Source organism: Xiphophorus couchianus, chromosome 13 (assembly GCF_001444195.1).
Source record: "Xiphophorus couchianus chromosome 13, X_couchianus-1.0, whole genome shotgun sequence".
In the NCBI taxonomy this organism is placed as follows: domain Eukaryota; kingdom Metazoa; phylum Chordata; class Actinopteri; order Cyprinodontiformes; family Poeciliidae; genus Xiphophorus; species Xiphophorus couchianus.
In genome coordinates this window covers 17058928-17079147 of record NC_040240.1, presented here as the reverse complement: position 1 = coordinate 17079147, position 20220 = coordinate 17058928, and the positions used below count along the sequence as shown (strand labels likewise).

At 37.8% G+C, this 20220-nt stretch overlaps 1 protein-coding gene across 7 annotated transcripts in view; it reads right to left on the bottom strand.

Moving 5' to 3' along the window:
- rbms3 (RNA binding motif, single stranded interacting protein) overlaps positions 1-20220 on the bottom strand; it is a 324043-nt gene that overhangs the window by 170003 nt on the left and 133820 nt on the right. For all 7 annotated transcript variants that reach the window (XM_028035462.1, XM_028035463.1, XM_028035464.1 and 4 more), the window contains one exon: positions 6987-7045. In XM_028035462.1, coding sequence (XP_027891263.1) covers positions 6987-7045 — 59 coding nt within the window. The remainder of the gene's footprint in view (positions 1-6986; positions 7046-20220) is intronic.

Genomic DNA, 20220 nt, shown 5'->3' with positions numbered 1-20220 from the left:
CAATACCAAGCTAAAAAGATGAGATGACAAACTAAATATATGAACAAAGCCAGATCACAGAATAGCCTGTTGGATTGGATCATGGAGAAAATCTCCAAGTAGAAGTAAACTTTAGAATCTGGACAAAGACGAATCATCCGCTGGATCCAAATGAATATGCAGCTCATTTTTTAGGTCTTGCATCTGTTAGTCATTCATGAGAAACTGCTCTGCCGCCCACAGCTAGAATTCCTATTCATTGGAGTTATGATTTATGCCACCCTTAACTAATCAAGGGTATGATCATTAGTCAGGGGATGTGCAGAGGGTGAAAGCCATGGCAGTTAGGTGGAGAGTTGTATCTTATACAGTGTTTCTCTTGCATTTTATGGCTTAGGTTAAAGATAAGAAATTACTGTAGATACACCTCCTCACCGCTCACTGGTGTTTGCCAAGACATTTTGTGAAATTTGTTTAAAATGTAATATTATTTTGAAGACTTCTTTATAATCAACTGGGTTGATTTTTTCTATCCACTGTTGCCACATTGTTCCTTAGGAAGGGGGATTTCTGCAAAGTCATGATGCAATCTGCAGAACTTAGACTTTCTTAGACATAACTGTTAACAAAATCTGTTCACAAGTACTTTGTCCAAGTCAGAGTTAAGTCAAGTCAGAGATATAATGAGGCCAAATTGTACTAAAGTTTTCAGTCTCTACAGATTAAGATAATATTGTCACATCAGATTCATCTGGTCGGCCTAAAATACAGAATTGATGGATGGTTTACATTAAAATTATAATTCCTAAACTTAATTTAAAACACAGGAATTGGCTGAGGTTACACAAAAAGTTGATAGACAAAAGATTAGGCAACTGATAGACTGCCAGAATGTAAGGCTTGTGTCGCTAAAAAGAAAATCAGTAAATATTTGGTCAAGATTTTGTTTTAGAATGTCAATATTTATTTGTACATTTTGTGTAGATTATATTGTCACATGCAAAATTAAGCATATGAGATGGTAATTTAGCAGGATAATAATTTTTCAAATTAATAGTAGCACAATAAATGTTAATATATAGTTGTTCTCCAAAGAAATCCAACACCTCAAACTTTTTTAGACATTGAAGTCTAAGTTTAATGATGTTTAGGATCGACTGATAGCACTGCAGTTGTTCATTAATCAATTATTCTTCACAAAAAAAACTTCCCTAATTTTTATGCACACAGTCTTAATACTTGCTCATTTGTTACATTAATTTAAAATACAAACTTGGAAGAAGTGGTTAGCTCCTTTTAATTGCCATCACAGAAAACCTTACCACAATGGCCATCCATTACATACATTAGAGTTACTCAAATGATCTACACTTACTGGCTTACCTTAATCCCTGATTACATGAGAGGCTTTGTTTATCAAACCTCGAGTCTTACTCAAATTTAAACCCTTTATCTTTTTTACTTTAGTCACAATTTCCCACCTCAGCTTTTTACTGAATGACAAAAATGATGGTGAACTGACTTTGTGTTATAGTATAATTTGGATTGGTTTGGATTTTACTGAACTGGGTCTGAATTTGACAAAATGACTGGTTTGTATTGGATTAATATGAGATGAAAAGGGTTTAATATAACTCGATATAAATTGTGTACCTGATTGTCTTGTAAAGTCCCTTGACACGGTATTTGTTGTGATTTGGTGATTTCCAAAACCAAAAATGGAAATCAATTAAATCCCATGAGCTAGTGGACCGAAGAAATTACAGCTACCAAAAGTGTCAACAGTGATATTTTAAACATGTTTCTATTGATACAAATTTCAAAATGTAAGATTCCCCAACAGATTCTCCAATTTTCTAATTGTGTGAAAACGCTTGCTCTTTTTGATTTCACCTCACCACTGCCCCTACTTCTGACAAGATGAATTAGAAATCCACAAAAAGAGGAGACAACTACACTGCATGTGAAAACAGCACAGGAAGTGGATGGAGTACAAAAGGTCAGAACTCAAGGAATGTGCTGCTCATAGCCAGGCTTCGTCTATTTATGACAAGCTTAGCCATTCGGATATCTACTTGGTGAATGGCCAGCTTGAACCTTACAAGAATGGAGACAGAGATAGAGCAGAAACTGGGGGAGGCGCTTATGGTGGGTTCCTGTGTGTACGTGTGATTAGAAGATGTTAACAAAGGCTGTTAGTGTTATCCAGTAAGGTTCTGCACACTGAATCTGCCCAGATCAATGTGATTATCTCTCAGCTATTGCTAATTAGAGTCATTAATTCACAATGCAAGCAGGAAACAGCACACACTTACTTTCCCTTCCTCCTTTGGCTGATCTCGCCTTTCTCTGAAATGGCTCTGAGAGTGCACAGCCTCTTGGAAAAGGTCTGTGTGTTGGCCACACTTCAGTCGAGATTCTCATCTGCACATAATTCACTTTCAAAGGGCAGAGAGGGCGGCAAAGAGAATCCTTAATTGCGCCGGCACAGTGTCCAACATAGACAAATGTTTATATCTTGGCCCTCTAATGAGAAACCAATAACGGATGCAAAAAGTATTCTAAGCCCCCCACACCCACCACGGATATGCATGGACATGACAATGAGAAACAGGCCATATTGGAGAACTTCACCTCATTCATCAATAGTCCTCATGTCCAGTCATGGAATACTTTACTGAGGCTACCCACTTATGCAGCAATAAATCTGTTTTACAGAATGTGACTTTGTCTGTATTTCTCCATCAGATTGATCCTTGGGTGAGGCAGGAGGTCTTCAAGCTTCAACAGTCAAACTCCTCACAGCCTTTTAAGGCGAAGTAAAGAGGCAGCATGTACTTTCAAATAAGACCATGCTGGATCAATATCCCAAACGAGGGGAAAGAAAACACCATGCAATAACTTTTTGATTTGAAAACATATAAATTTGTGTCATAGTATCCACTCAAGCATTAAAGTTTCTCAACATACTGATCAGAATTTTACAGACTGTCAATATGTCGCAGAGCAAATGTAACAATAATTCCTTCAAGATGCACTTTTATGTAGAGCCCTTGAGAGTGTTTAGCATCCTCGTATAAAATGGACAAGAAGTTCCTGGGCAAAGAAATGAACAACACACTACAGAACACGCAAACAAGAGAAAATCTCCTCATTTCATCTGTCCCCCACTATTCACTGCAGTGGTGGTGGGCCTGTAACAGCACAGTGTCAGGCCAGCCAGTGAAACGCCACGCTTTTATCTCGCAGTGGCGGAGGAGGAGGAAAATAAGGGTCCTTCAAAGGGCTGAGGTCATTTCCTGTGCCTCAAGGCTCCGACAGAAAAAAATAAAATGTCTTCATTTGGTCGGCCCTGCTTTACTTCAAATGCCGACGCCGCCATTTAAGAGGGCCCTTGTGGGCACGGATGGCAAATGAGCACTTTTGTGTTGTCGCAATCTATCCCTTTTTTCCTGCTTCCCTTGCCATTTTCGACCCCCTGCTTTGTCTGTGATGTAAACCTCAAATCATGGTTGTATCTTTTTTTAAGTATGTGTAAAAGTGCAGGGGCAGATATATAGATGATAGACAATGAGAGGGAGTAGGTAAAAACAGGCAAAGATGAGATGTGCAAGGCTGCAGAGGAGCATGAGAGCGACAGTGTGAAATTAAGAGCAAAATGGTTCCTCTCATCCACAGCCCTCTACAGCCCCAAAGCCCTTTCATAACTTCCTGTTTTTTTCTGAACTGGGAAACATCCAAAGCACATGTGTGTAGTAGGAATGCACTGTTCACATGCAACTGATATTGTGTGTGTGGGCGCGTGGGTGTGTGTGTGTGTAATAAAGTAATGCAGCAGTGAGCGAGTGAGTCAGAACTGGCAAGATAGAGAGGCTCAATGAAGGGCCTGCGTGGTGCGGTGGAGGAGAGCAGCCGGAGCAGGTAGACAGGCTCACATGCTGGGATGTTAGGAGGAAGAGTGATAGATCTATTGCATGGCCACTGTTGCTGCAAGAGCAGAACACACCTCGGGCAGATGGATGGGGAGTGCGTGTGGGGGTACGATTAATCTTTGCGAGTGTGCCCTTTGTGTTGGAGTGCGTGGGAGAGTTGTATTACATGGTCTTGGAGTGTAGTTTTGAGATGTGGCACTTCAAACAGGGCTTTACAGTACTTCTATGGCTACTGAAGGGCAAATGTAGCAGACAGATGTATGGTAGAGGAAAGAGGAATGCATGTTCATGTTAGTGCGTGGGTATTTGTCATGGTTTGTTTGTTTGTGCTTTGGAATACAACTGACCTGTAAGAACAGAAAGCATCGACACTTGTTTATTTCTGAAACACTCCCACTCCTATGATTCCACCAAACATCTCACCCAGTATCCTTTCTTCCATCTTTATTGTTCAGTTTATTTCTCTTTTATAGCCTTTTTTACTGGCGAAACACAAAGGTTCCACTATAACACAACCTTAAAATGCTCATATAGAGGAAATAAGCTTTATTAGGTACAGCTAATTAGAAAATGCGTCTAATCGTCTGATGTTACAAACAGCAAATCAGCCAATTACATGGCAGCAACTGAAATAATTTACACATGGTGAAGAAGACTTAATAGAGTTCACACTGGGCTTCAGAATGGGTTACGAAAGGAGAGTTATGTAACTTTAAAGTAGCATGATTGTTGTTGCCAGACAGGCTGCTCTGAATAGTTAAGAAAGGACTTATCTACTTGTGTTTTCACTCACAACCATCTCTCAACTTTTTCAGAGAGTTATATGGAAAAGATAAAGTATCCAGCTATTACAGCTGTGTGTACAAAACTACCATGCTGATATAAGAGTTCAGAAGAGAGTAAGCAGACTGGTTTGAAGTGGCAGAAAGAAAAAAGTAGCTGTATTTGTTACAACAAAGGTATGCAGAATACCATCTTCAAACTCACAACAGGTTGAAAAAATTGCCATTCTTACTCAAGTTTATCAGACCATAAAAGATCAAATATGACAAAAATGTTTACAAAAACATTCTTTGTGCATGGATGACTGTAAAAAGAGTTAAAAGGTAGTGTATGTAAAGCAAAACATACACTGCACACTGAGTTACTAATAATGTGACTAATGAGGTAAGAAATTCTGAGCACCAAGACATAAAAAGAAAACCTCAGTAAAAATTCAGAAAATTTAGGAGAAAAACAAATTTTCCCACAGCAGCTACAGTATGTAAAACGTGTGCGATGGCTGTGCCAAGACCTGCCCTGGTAGTACTGCCAATGTTGTGTGTAAAAATAAGTACATAAAATGTTCCTTCTTTATGAGGAGCTTGTGTAAATTTTTAATTGTCAAAGAAAAACTCATTCACTTGAACTACAAAAACATAAGACAGAAATGACAGAGGAAAAAGATCACAGTGTGATGGTGGTTAGTTGACACTATTGATGCTTAAACAGCTGTCAGGGTGCAGCAGGTCAGGATGATCTGAAAATTTGCTTTCGTTTCAAAAATATTAATTGAAAAACTTTCCTTCAAACAAGCCTTTACTTTGACATTTACACATTTCTATAAAGGAAAAAAATACAAGCATGTACTAAATAGACACAAAGACAGAGATGAACAAAAAAAATACAATGAACATAATTCAGATTGTCCTTCCTCTAGCACATCTGATCCTAACCCCGGCTGCACAGGACCACGGCTCACTCCCAAGGAGTGCATTGCTAACCGTTTAAATTTGCTTTTGCAACTAGAACTGTTTTTTAACTTCGTCTTCTTCCTGACTAATAAAGCTCGACCTTGAACGACATTTTTGGGATACATAATGAAATAGATTGCTTTGTGAAGTTTTCCATTACATAAAATTGTTTTTCAATTTAAGAATTGAGATTTTCCTTTCAAGCTTGCCAAATCCTTCATGACATTATTTTTTTGTACTCTTCCTACAAGTCTTGTGTCGATCCGCCACCCTCTTTCCACTTGTAAAATATGCTTGCTTATGTTTGCCTCTTGGCATCTCAGTAGTGTTTCATACCCGGAGGGTGAGTTATGGCAAATTTTGTATCCCACACAATAAAGTGCTAAACTAGTTTGATTTTTTTTTATATTGTGTGCTGTGCATAACTCGGGTTAGGAGGGCACTGAGAGTTGTAAACATTTCATTTCTTCAGTTTTGTCAGACACAGAATTTCAAAGCGGTTTGTCACCTTGTGTTATAGCACTGATCTTTACTATAATCCCCTTTAATCTGAATTCTACACACAGATCTTTCCTACCAGCAGGCATTCATTGTGTTGTCTTTATTATCGAGCAGGACCTGTCAAGATGATCAAACTTTATTTTATCCACTAAATACTGGAGTTTTGACCCTGAGAATTGCCTGGTGGGATAACGTCAAATGTGCTGTATGGCTAAGGAGACAGCATCACCTTGAAAGGCCATGCTTCAGAGACTGGGAGACCACAAAAAAGCAATTAAAAGTATTGATGAAACTTCAATAGCTCTTTAACAGTGCTGCCAGACACCTTAAGGCGAACACCATGCTATTTTTCTTTTCCTCATTCCTCTAATTCCTACTATTTTACAGCTTCTTCGCTTAAATCTTTGCTGATCTTTATCATTAACAAGTAACTGCCTAAAAACATGTAAACTGCATTATCTGCAGACGAGTACAGCCTGTAGCAAAGACACTAAGAAGATGAGGGTGACAGAAATATTAACCGAGGTTTATCTAGTCCCATCCAGCCTGTTAGCACTCAAATTACTCAAGAAAGTACATCCAGTTATTTAAAAAAAAAAAAAAAAATTAAATAAAAAAGTACAAATGGAGGGCCTGGGGCCACTGCTGCCTGTAAAGCAGCGTAGCATCAACCAAGATAAGGTGGTTTTCATGAATTCTTGCAGTGGTAAATCAGCGGCTCCCCAAATCACAGAGTTACAGCTTGCAGACTCCTTGGCTCAATTTCAATCTATACACAAGCACATATTGCTTCCTAAAGACTGATAGCATACTCAATGAAACAAAGAAAGTAAGAACTTACCTTTGCACTGGTTAGTGTTCTTATCGAGAATGGCCTTGGTTGACACTATTTTTCCATACCTGTAGAGACAGAGAGAGCGCGGTCAGCGTTCTGAACCCCATGACACCGAAATGTTGGAGCAGTTTATTCAGATCATCAACCTGTGGTCACAGTCATGTCTTATTTTTCATATTATCTGCCATTTAAGAGAAACAAGCAATTTTCAGAGCTGTACAAATGTCAAAAGCCATTGGAAAGAGAAATCACTCGAGGTTAATAGCATTATGTGTATGACTGACTTCAAATGACTGAGCAAGCCTCTGACATTTCAGAGAGCCATCGGACAATTTCAAAAGGTCTGACAGAACACAAATGCTGCAAATGGCCTTTTTTGTGTTTGCATAGTGTATAGAGTACATTTAATTCAGACTAATGTCCTTTAAATATTAAAGCTGTAAAACACATCGAGCAACAGAGCAAACGAAAAGGGAATTATAAGTGTTATTTCAAGGTTTCTGTCTGTTTAAAGTTAATTTGCTTCCAATTTATATTTTTGAGGTCAGGCAAACAGTCTGCTTGATCAGACAGCAAACCTTAATAACCACTGAGGAAGCAAAGAGAAAAAAGTAGACGTCCAGTAAGCAACTTCAAACACCGACATGAGTCAAGCTCTATTAGTGATATGCAAAATTAGATTAGGACAACACTCAAGGCCAAAGCTCGTCATAATTTTACTTCTTAAAATCAAATGAGGGTACGGTCAATATTACCTTCAGTAAAATCCTGTCTGTTTCCTCCCAGTGAACACTACTTCTGACTGCTTGAGAGAGTGCGAACAGCCAACCAGAATGCAACTCTACTTAAACATCTTTAAAGCAACAGCGGTTAACAAAGCAGCTGAACAGATAATGTTCTACTGTAGCTACATATAAAACTGTCCAATGAAGCAGAATATGAAACTGACCAAAAAATATAAAAAAATTATCTCACAAAAGCGCTCAGGCCTTGTGACCTTATTCAAATTGCATAATGTTGCAACCACAACAGATTTGTTGAAGTGGGAGGAAAGTGATGCAAAAATTGTTGCAGGAATTTTGTATCCAGCCCTCTTTACACTGGAGCCCGGAAAATTATTTTGTAAATGTAATGTATTTGTATGAAATTCAAAGTATAAGGTGGTTAAATAATGGTGGTTCAACAAAATAACATTTTCCAGACTTTTTGGTTGTAGTATAACTTTAGAAACATGTCACAGCTTTTATGCTCAAAAACAAAAATGTTCCGACACTGACAGGTGGTTTGTTTCTACATGGATTCCAACTTAATGTTTTGGAAATTATATATGACAATTTATTTCAAAAATATAGACCAACATTAACCAATTATTTCTTAGAATTCAGACAAGGTAAAAAGTTAACTTGATCGGTCACCAAAAAGTTCAAAACGTGGTAAAAAACGTGATTAGAATCTTCCATCATCCAACCCGACATTTGTCAAAACATGGTGTGATCTTAATTTCTGTTATTGGGAATCGTATAAAAGTTGCCAAATTGTTTGCAACATTTTCAAATATAAAAATGAATTGCATACCAAAGTAGCTTAGTTATATTCTTGAGTGTCTAAAGAACAATCAATTCTTATGATTTACAAGAATTGAAAAAAAGGCCACAACATGTCTCTTTAAATTGTCACAATTCTGCAGTACTTTGATGACAAAAAGTGAAGAAGTTAATGGGTGTGAAAACTTTCGCAAGGCGTTTTAATGGACCTGAAAGTTTCAGTTTCCAAATCAGATTCCACAAGCGTCCAAAGTTCATTTAAAAACAACTGAATTTAATAATTTTCTTAGTGTTACAGTACTAATCTGCTTAAAGGAGTCTTTGGCCACCAATTGTTGGGTGAAGGTTTGATGTGTAAGTGAATCTCCAAAGCTTAAAAGATTTGCATCAGCTGACCTTTCCTGAGGATAAATGTGAACAAGTCAGAGACCTGACAAGCTAATTAAGGTCTAGTAGAAACCATGAGAGCTCTCCTAATGTGCGGAAAGGTTTGCATGGTGTTCACGTCCCTTTTCCTTACTCTGAAATACTATAAAATAACATTTACTTTTGCTAAAGATCAAATAAAGGGGGGATAACATTTCAAAATGTAACTAGCTCTAGACCCATAAATATTTATCCCAGATCTCTGTGTGCAACAAAAATTTTGAAACATGAATTGAATGATAGTCAGTTATTGTATTTTCCTGTGTCATCTCAACAGTGCAACATGCTGCATTGTTTGGAGTGTGAAAAGAAAGTGTGTGCCTAAACTTCTTTTGTGCACACAAATATACATCCTTCAGTAGGGATGCGTGTGTGTGTGTGCAGCTGTTTATACAATTACACTTGCGCATTTGGCGTGAGAGTCAAGCAGTTCTTTGTGTTGAATGCACATCACAATGAATGAAGAGAGAAAGAGCAGGCGCTTCACACACACACCCACGCACACCCCTTCTGTAGGGAAGACGCAGTGGTGCATCCCGGCCCATATTTCACCAGCAGGGGATAATTGTGCCATTTCTCAACGAGTGCCAGAGACTCTATTTACTGCATGCTGCGGTGGGATGGGTGGTGGATATGAACTGATGAGCTCCAAGAGGAAAACTACCAGCTCACGCATGTACACGCACCAACACAGAAATAAACTCGCACGCATACACAATGAGTACTCACCAATCAGCGCATTGTCTCCCCTCAGCAGATAAAATAGGCCATTTTAGCTATAGGGATCCATAATCTACTTCAACAGAAAAGGCCCAAGGTGCAGTATTTGATCATACTGAGATACTCTCAAGCATAAGTACACAAAATGAACACAGAGCAAGAAGTGTTCATTTGATTAGAGAACAATCAGAGCCTGAGTAGTGACTACTGGGAGTCAAACTCTTTCTGAGATGCAACTGAGAAACTGTTAAAACTAAAAACAAGTAAAGAATGTCACAAACATTATCGACAAATTAAGTACTAGAAACCTGCTTAAGAAGATTTTAAAGAGAAACGAGAAAAGAATGATTTGATTTTTTTAATGGATAAAACACCTTTGATGATATTGCTATTGGTTTGTTTATTTCTGAATCAGCCTCGATACACTAGAAGACCGACTGCTAGAATCCGTCCATGCTTTGAAATCTACATGTTGATGCTGTGCTGCATATATGAGTTAAAACCCGACAATAATAAATGTCCTAACAAGTACCACAACCCAACAACAACTGGTCACCATGGAGACTGAATTGCCTGGTGGTGTGACCTTGCTGACCAAAGAGTTATAGACGTCTTGCCTAGAGATGTAACTGTTTCAGCTCCTAAATTCTGAAAAAAGATAATATTTCATTGATATTTGTCCAATTTCATAAACAATTCTGTTTTCTTTTGGCAACTTTAGCTGATGGCTAGGTTCAGGTTACAAAGCAAAGAACAGGTCCTATTCAGTCACAACCAAGCTCTGCAACAGATTCCCATTTTAGCTGATATCTGTACACAGTTCTTGTTTATTAGCTCCTCATACTGTGCTAGACTTTTTTTTTTCATTTTCTGTTACTGGTAGCTCAGTTTTAAATGTGCTCTATGACTGAAGAAATTAAATTAAATGTTCATATTTTCTATAAAAGAGTAAATTATTTTTACTTGTGAAAATGACAGGATAAGCTAGATTAGCACATGATGAGAGTCTTGAAAAGAACTTCAACATCAAAAAGAAATTATGAGAAACATGGTGGGAAACAGTTTGACAGAAATGTGAAACCAAAGCGATTGGGTTTCACATTGCAGGTAATAGACAACTTTTTAAAAAATATTTCAAATCTGCATTAGGTCAGAAAGGAAACCCTACTTTATAGAAAAAATATGTGCACATTAATCATGAGCTTTCAATAAAGTGTAACACAGATAAGAATTGGCTCTCATCTGGATTCAAATCGCAGGGAATCACCAAATCAAATTGATATACTGTATGCATGGGCCAAAGAAATACCATCAATGTCTTCATAGGAAAAGCAAAACTAAATGTTATGAAATGATGACACACAAACTGCTGTGCACTCTTGCAAAGAGTGAAAAACAGTCAAGTTTGTGTCAAAAATATAACAATCCAATCAACAATTCATTGATAGTCTGGTGTACTGATACAAACAATTTTTTTTCTCTAATGCTTCACACAAAGGTATACTCTCACTGTACACTTTAGAGAAATGTGTGCTTTCAGTCTGGGAAGTAGTTAAAAAGCTCTGCGCTTTTGGCATAAATTGGGGGAAAAGTTCTCATTAAAACTTTGGACTCTGCAAAAGCAGGAGACAGTAGCTTGTTGATGCCAACTCATCACCGCTAGCCTCATTAAACGTTAAAGATGGCTCATCAATGCACACTATCTTCTGTCCTAAAAAAAAAAAAAGACACCACAAAGATGCTGCAGGGAGATGAAAAGGCCTAGCAGCAAGGAGCCTGCTCCAGCCAGCTGAAGGAGGCATGCTGGATATGGACGGACGAGGTGATCATATATGAGATGCGTGTGTAGATGTGAACGACCCTGCTGGAGGCTCCTTCGCCTCTCTGCTCGCCAGGCCTGGGGTGGCTTTGATGTGACAGAGGGAGTCCCTGTGAAGCGCAGGTTTAACACTGATGCTGTGGCCAGGATTCAGCGCCTGTCTCCACTAATCCTATTTCAATCACTCTTGCAGCCTCTTATCTCTGACTCTGCTGGCCCACTGCCCTTTCTCTCCCTACAAATCTCCTCTCTTTTTCTTTCTGATTTTCTTTCTCTCCTCAAGTCTCTCTACCCGCTTCTACATCTCTCTTTTTTTGTAATTTCTTTGCTTTTGTTCCTCTCTTCTTCTGCGTTGGAATCCCACGGGAATAGTTCTGATGCAATATCATATCAACCCAACACAATGCCAGAGGTGAAATCTATAAAAAAAATTTAAAAAAAAACAGAGCCTTTATGAGTTATTTTAAGCTGATGAAAACCTACAAATTGTGTTGGATGTAAAACATGTCATTCATATGACAGCTGTCTGGGCACTGAGATGTGATGAAAATCAAGCTCAGCCTGAAAGCTCGGCTTCACTTTTAAAAGGAGAGCAGCTGCAAGTGCGTGAGTGACAATCCCGGAACTGCATTTCCTTCTTCTCTCACTCTCTTGGTGGATAAAAGGATCCAGGCGTTTTCCATTTCTATCGTTGGGGCTGGGAAACTGAAGTGGATCTTAGCTGCATGTGGGCAGTGAGAGAAACCAGGCTAGAGCAGAGTAACACGTCACTGTGGTGTTGCTGTTATGCAGGAAAGCACAGAGCAGAACGATGGAAGGACCACCCAGGTGCTCTGCACACACTTTCCCCGAAAACTCTAGTCAACATCGCCGAAAGTCTGTGGTTACATCTTTGCGTAATTACTCAACACGGTTTTCATAAGCAAGTCAGGGGAGGTGAGAGGATTTTTCAAAAAATTAAACTAAATAAACTATATTTACATATTGCCGTTCATCTATGCCTGCAGATGAAGTCGTGAGTTTAAGATGCAGATAATTAGATAAATATCACTGCAATGAGACACAGCGTATCTTTAACATTCATAACTCTTAAATGTTTTCATATTTTGTTACCTCGCCACAACAAACTACAAAGTAGGGTTTTACTTGAATTCGACATAAATTTGTGTTTGAGAAATTTCTAAAGTACAAAAAATATGCGGGGCATTTGTATTTAGCCCCCTAAGTTCAACAACTTGTAATATTATCCCAGCAATTAGATCCCAAAACATCTAGAAACAGATGATTTTTACCCATTCCTCTTTACGAAATACCTGAACTCACTCAAGCTGATTGGAAATAGTGTAGACTTTGACTGGGCCATTTCAGCAGATGATTTTATTTAAATTAGGTGTGCTAAAGTTCCTTCCTTGATCTTCAAGGTGCTTTTTGTTCACTGATAAACCTCTCAGACCAACGAAGAACAACTGCATTTATCCTCTGAACTAATTGCACACAGTATTTGTTTACTAATTAGGCAACTTCTGAATGCTTTTGGAGGCACTGGATTTTCATAATAGGTAAAGTGGAGGTATGTTGAATATATATTCTTGTCATACTTTTTAGATCTATATCTTTGAAAAAATATGTAAAACCATGCATCCATTCCCAACAACTTCTTAGTTATGTGGTGTTTTGTGTTTGTCTAGCACATAAAATTCATTAAAGTTTGTTGCTATAATAAGCAAAAAAAAAAAGAAAAAATGTTGCAAGGCACTATAGCCACTGAGTATTTGTTATTTTCATATAGACGGGGATGACTAACCAGCCAGATTTAATCTTTGTTCAGCACAGCACATCCAACCCTGTGGGATTTCATAAGCTTAAAACATGCTCCGTTATTAAAAAAGGTGTAGTGATTATGTTAGCACTGCAGTGCAGGGAAAGATCCTAATATACCATTTTTTGAAAATATCATATGAACAAGAAACTGTCACACTGGCTGGCAAAACTTGAAGTTTGCAAAATGAGGAAAGCCTCAAAAAAGTGTTTGTTTTAGACTGAGGAGCCACTGCAAGCTGTTCAGCAGCTTCATATCACCAGAAAGTGTACACTTTGTAACCGCTCTCAGATATAATTTGAAATAAACATGAAAATGTTCCAGATGTTTCTTTTTGTTTTTTTACTCTGCACAAAAAATAAATGAAGTGCTAAATGATAAATGCATTTTTCTACTTATTTATTTCAAAATCAGACACAACATTCGGTGAAGAATTAATTTACTGCAGAAAAACTTCTGATTATCTCCAGTTTTATACTTTTTTCTTTTACACGCTTGTCCGAAAAACAGATGTGACAGCTGCAAAGACAGATGGAGAACAAAGGGAAGAAAAGATTAAAAAACATTTTAAACTTTCTCATCTGAAGAGGGATGGGAGAAATGGAAGGGAGACGGTACCAAAGAAACAAAGTACAAAATATAACCAATAAATAGATTAATAAACACACGCATGCACAGACCCATTCTTCTAATCAAACATTACATGCCGTCTGTTGCTGCGTTGCTCTTTTTTGTGCCTGAGAAAAATATCAAGACCCATAGTCTCTCTTTGGAGAAAATCAAGTAGAAATATAGTTGTAAGTTTTATGTGACTGGTGTATGTAGCTAATCTGCAACTTCAAATACATATTTTTATTGTTAACATGACACACTTTAAAAAGATAAAATCCAACCTAAACCCACCCCAACCTCTGTCCTAGATTACCTAAACTTCGTGTATATATAAAAATATTTCTTATTATTATTGTCAGACTTTTGTCAAAGTCTTTCAGTAATTGAGAACTCCTTCAGACCAAACTGCGACAGCAACAGGGGATTAAAAATCAGTCAGACTATAGATGTTTTCTGTGGAGTCTTGGAGGTTTTGTGTATCCCATCAAAGATGTTGTGCATTTTAATTTCCACAAGTTTATAGGCTGCTGCAAACATGAACAAAATGTTGATGCCGTGGTGGTACTGGTCACTTATCATGATGGCGTTTCCGGGTCCTGGTTGGGAAGCACATACAGTGTTGATTGTTCATTAGAGAATCTAAAAGAGAGGCACCAAGGCTGCAACCTAATTACTGGGAGCTGTCCAAGTAATTTATTGTAATTCTATTGGCATCACGGCTGCTGTGCGCTACTTGTTCCACACGCTAAAAGATCCAATCTAGTATCAACATTTAACAACTAATGCTTTTAAACCCGCCCTGAAAATATTAGTGTGACAGAGAACTGTTCTCTGTTCTCTAATGCAGTTGTTGAGCTGATAAAAATAAATAAAACCTCAAAATAGTTTAAACTGGTGTTGGAGGTGCAGAAACCTCTTCTTTTCACAGAAAAATTCAACTTGTGTGGCAACAAAGTGTAGATGCAATACTCATGGTGGTGGGACCAAGACCACAATAGGATCATGCTTGCCTTTACTAGTTTTTCATTTTATTTATTTATTTTTAAGATCCAGCATGTTCCAGCAGATGTGGAGATCCTGGAGCTCGTAAGGTGGTCCTAATCTGGTGAAGAATGGCCCTTTGTGTGACCTTTATTACCAAAACAACACGAGATGTATTGTTTAGAATATTCAATTTAAAATCACCCCAACATCTGATTCTTGAAAGCTAATTTGAAATAAACAGTCTAATAAAATATTTACTGCTGTAGCTGATTTGCACATTTAAAGTCTGAAGTAGATGATGTATTTTTTGTAACATCAGTAAAATGGCTGTGGAGATCCAAGATTTCAAATGAATGTGCAGCTGGAACAGTTTAGAGACTGGTGGGTCTGTTGTAAACTGGCAAATATTTGCTCTCGCATCTTAAACTACTCAAAAACATAAACCAGATTACTGTTGGAATGGAAAATTAATATTACAGTTTTGGTGGACATTAATTTGGCCTTCATTTGCCTCCATAAATGGAAATACCCCAAATAAAAATGAAAAACTGGTGAATCATTAAGAGATATTTTGCTAAACAAAAAACGGAAAATTAAAAAAATAAAAATCAATGCACTGTCCAAGGTCCATTCATCTTCTACATAACTGTGCAGCTACAGTATCTTGGCCGCTGTGCATCATCAAACCCATCTGTTAAAGTTGGCTCTGATTTCACACACACTGTGGTTATTTGCAGTCATCAAAGAGTCTCATTCCAAACTTAATTTCTCTCCCTTCTCTACTAATGCGCTTCCATTCTAAGAAAAAAATATTTCACCTGCCAAGTTAGAGGTGGATGACAAGTTAATAAAACAACATTGAAAATTTCCTGAATCCTAGAAAAGAGGAATTGTTCTGCAATGAGCAATATTCTGTAGCTGCAGTGATTCAGGCGCTTTAAAAAGCAAATGACTTAGTTTTTTTACCATGTGGTCACAATTCCCTGTGGACAAGTTTAAATAAATTTATAATAATTTTAATATTTTTTCCCCACCAGGAAAGCTTCTTAATCACAACTTTGTTCTTTTTTTTAAAGTTTCCTATAATTTAGTCTGTCAAGCTGATAAAGTAGTTTCATTGACGGTTCATCTTTTTCTTCCACTGTTAACTTCCTGCCAGATTTTACTAAATTATTTATTTAAAAATGATTTCAATTAGAATTTTACGTCTTTTGACAAGTTATAGATTTGTGAATATGTAGAATTACCTTTAGTACACGTTCCTAGTTCTAAATGTAGTTCATCACATTATTACCTAAATTTATTTGATGTAATTTCTCAATAAGACTAGATGGGAGATCTTTCAGATCTCTTTTGTTCTTCCCAAAAAGAACAAGTTTCATATTGACTTTTGCAAACCAAATATTGTGAACCATCTGAATCATTACACTCCTGACAATAATATAGTTCTATATGTCCTTGCAGTCGACATCATACATTACTAAAATACACTCACTGGCCACATTAATAGGGACATCTTATTAATACCAGGTTGCTCCATCTTTTGCCTTGCTAAGTGCCCTAATTCATGCCAACAATGACTAAAAAAGGTGTCAAACATTCAAGGAATTTGGTCCAAATTGACATAAAGGTTTCATGCATCTGCAATAGATTTTTCAGCTGCACATCCATGATGCAGATCTCACATTTTACTGCATACCAAAGGAGTTTCATTGCAATTAGATCTGGTGACAATGGCCAAATGCATTATGTTCAAAAACAAGTTTGAATGATTCAAGCTTTGCCCCGTTTACCTCTGCTGGAAGTAGATGGTGATGAGTACTCTATAATTTGTCATAAAATGAAGGACATGTTTTAGCAACAATGTTAAGTAGGTAGTGGCATTTAAAGAATGCTACTAGCGGCCCACAGTGTGCAAAACACATTTCCATCACCAACAGTTTAAAGTGACACAAGGAGGATGCCTTCATCCCTTTAGGTCACTAAATTCTGACCCAACAATGTAAACGTTGCAACTGAAATACAGATTAATCAGACTTTGTGACATTTTTCCAATCTTCTATTGATCAGCAATATTAAGCCTGTACAAATTGTAGTCTGTTTTCTGTCCTTAGCGATAGTGACAGGAGTTTGATGCAGTGTGGTTTGAACCATCTGCTTTAGGGTTCAATGTATTCTGAGTTCAGAGATGAAATTCCACACAACTTGGTTGTAACTACTGGGTGTTTCAGATGCTGAACCTCACTAAGACCTCCTATCAGTTTGCCCATTCTTCTCCAATCTCACAGAACCACACAAAACTACCACTCACTTGATATTTTCAGACTACTCCCTGTCAAAGAAACATGATTGTGTGGAAAATTCCCAGGTGATCTGATGTTTCTGATCTACTCAGATCAGTCTATCCACCACAGATGACCATATCAAGTCCAAAGTAACTTAAATCCACTTTCTTTCCAATTTTAAAGCTTAGTTTGTAATTCAGTAAATACATCTAGTTTCTAGTACGTGGTTGGTTAATTGAACTGAACAGGTAATGATGAAAAAGACAATGTGACCATCCATTGATCATTCATCCTCTTTAGGCTGTGCATAGTAGAGTTCAACAAACCCTATCAGCTACTTCCCTGTGTTTCCAAAATGACATCTGGAATTTTGCACATCGCAACCAGGTTATAATGAATAAATATGCAGAACATGCAGTAGAAAATAGATGCTGGATGATAACCTTTAGAGCCCATTCCATATGTAATCTGAGTTTCCATCAAGAAAAGCCGAGAGGATGTAGGTATCTAAAATATCTAGCATTCTTCCTCTTTACACACAATCTAGTTGTTTTCAGTGCCAGCTTTATAGAATTGCCTCTGTTTGTTCAGAAATGTCCAACCTGTCAAAGCTGCACAACATGTACTGCTGTCTGATACGCACAAATGAACACATCTCATCTGCAATAGAGCTGCGTTCGCTTTCTAGATACGACTTTAGAGGAAAATTCACTGAAGAGAAATAGAGAGAAAAAAAAAAAGAAAATGTTGGAAGGGAGGACAGAGACGGAGTGGCAAAATTCCTGGCTTTGTCCCCTACGTCAATCAGTCTTTTTGTATCCTACACTCTAATGCTACTTCTGCTTCAGCTTAAAACTCTGTCTCCTTCTATGTGGATGAACTAACATAAAATGCAAAGCATTGTGGTGGATGTGGGTAGAACGAAAGGGGTAAAGAAATGATTTCCATATCAGCAAGACAATGTGATGTTCCATTGTTTCCTTGGGGACATTCCATCTCAGAAACTACTTAGAAGTGAGAAAGAAGCAATTCCACACACCAACAAAAAAAAAGAAATCGGCAAAGTTAACTAAAGTGTAAAAGTGAAAGGGAAATACTCGTCAGGCTGCAAATAGACAAACAGTCCATGTGTCATGTTTACAGTAATGGGGAATAAATAATTCAAAAAGCAGCATAGGGCTGAATAATCTGGCGCTCTCATCCCTGCTCTAAAGTTGATGTTTGGGGATGTAGCAATTAGTAGTTAAGCACATTGAAATATTTTTTTATTATATACTTTAAAAAAGTTAAGCAACAATCCTTTCAAGTCATGAATGAAAGGGGATGTGGCTTAGTTACAGATTAACCATTTTCCAACAGGATAAATGGAAGTTGCTTTTTAGAGTGCTAGCAAATGTGTAAGTTTCCATCTAAATTGTCTCATCTATGTTTCAATACCTGTACAACTTAAAAAAATAAATAAATAAATAAAAAATAACAAACCTGTCGGATTTAATTCACCAAACAACTTTACTTCTGATGGTAAATGAGAATATAAAAAGTTAATTTTTGCCCTGAAATTATGTAATTGGTCAAACATTTTGTTGCAATCTAACAACAATATTTTAGATTGTTTGGAAATCCCACTATGCATGCTGCACTGACAAAAACACACAAGACGGGGCGTGCCATGGTGGCGTAGCGGTTGGCGCGACCCGTATTTGGAGGGCTTGAGTCCGCGACGTGGCCGTCGCGGGTTCGACTCCCGGACCCGACGACATTTGCCACATGTCTTCCCGGACCCGACGACATTTGCCACATGTCTTCCCCCCTCTCCTTCCCCGTTTCCTGTCAGCCCACCGTCATATAAGGGACACTAGAGCCCACAAAAATACCCCCTGGAGGGGTAAAAAAAAACAAAAAACACACAAGACAAACAAAGTTATATACTTAAATTTAAAGTATACAACTCAAAATTTAAATCGGCAAATCTTTGCCAATTTACGGGAGCATGATGGAGTATCCACAGTTGTAAATAAGATACCAAAAAAATCTGCAAAACTCATCCCAATAAAATAATAAATCAATAACCTTCAATCAAACAAAATAGTAATTAGTTTTTAAAATGACTACTACAAGGATTTCTTGGTATTTTATGAGGGCTGTTTTCACAAGAAAAATGCATTTGAGAGTTGTAAGCATTTATGATGAGCTTTACTACAGATATATTGTAGACAATCAGGAGGTAGAGTCCCCGTCACTAAACCAGAAGTCGTTTCTTGCATGGCAGCTTTGTTCCCATTAGTTTATGAAAGTGAGGATGATTGGTTATTAAGAATATTGTATGGTTATTTGTAAAACCAGTTTCAGGTTTGGAAGCTACTAGCTATTTGAAGGGCATAGTGTTGGGAAATCTTTGAAACTAGAATAATCTTTAGTCACTTTTTCACCCCGGGTTTCACTTTTTGAAAAATCAGGGGAATGGGATTGGCCAGCTTTGATGGATGATTAGGCATAATTTGACTTCTATGACTGCTGGGATCTCCCATTTATAAAAACAGGTGGTCTCTGGGTCACCTTTTTTCAATCCACCTAATCTACTAAGCAAACCTCCCAGCCCCACCTCTCTTGCCCCCCTCTTGCCGTAATCTCCAGCTGCCTCTCCACAATTCCCTCAGACACATGGGAAAGGTTATTTGCACAATTGGTGGTGATTAGCTCTTGATTTGGCGTGTTCTATTTGTGTGACCAAGTCAGTGCATGCATGCAGAAACCAATTCCACTGAGGGCACAGCTGTGGCTCAGCCATGACTGAAAATGGTTGGAGAGAAGCAGACTGGGAGTTGGGTGGTGGAGGAGGAAGATGAGAGGGTGAGGAAAAATAAAAGCATTAAAATGATGGAGTTTGGACCATTCAAACCACTCTTGATCCTTTGTTTTTGTGGTGGTTTCAATTTTAGTCTCCTCATTGTTGGAAAAACATCTAAACTATTTTATCTATGTTGGCCTCAGTTCTAATGATCTTTCTTAATTTAGACCTTCAGGGCATGAC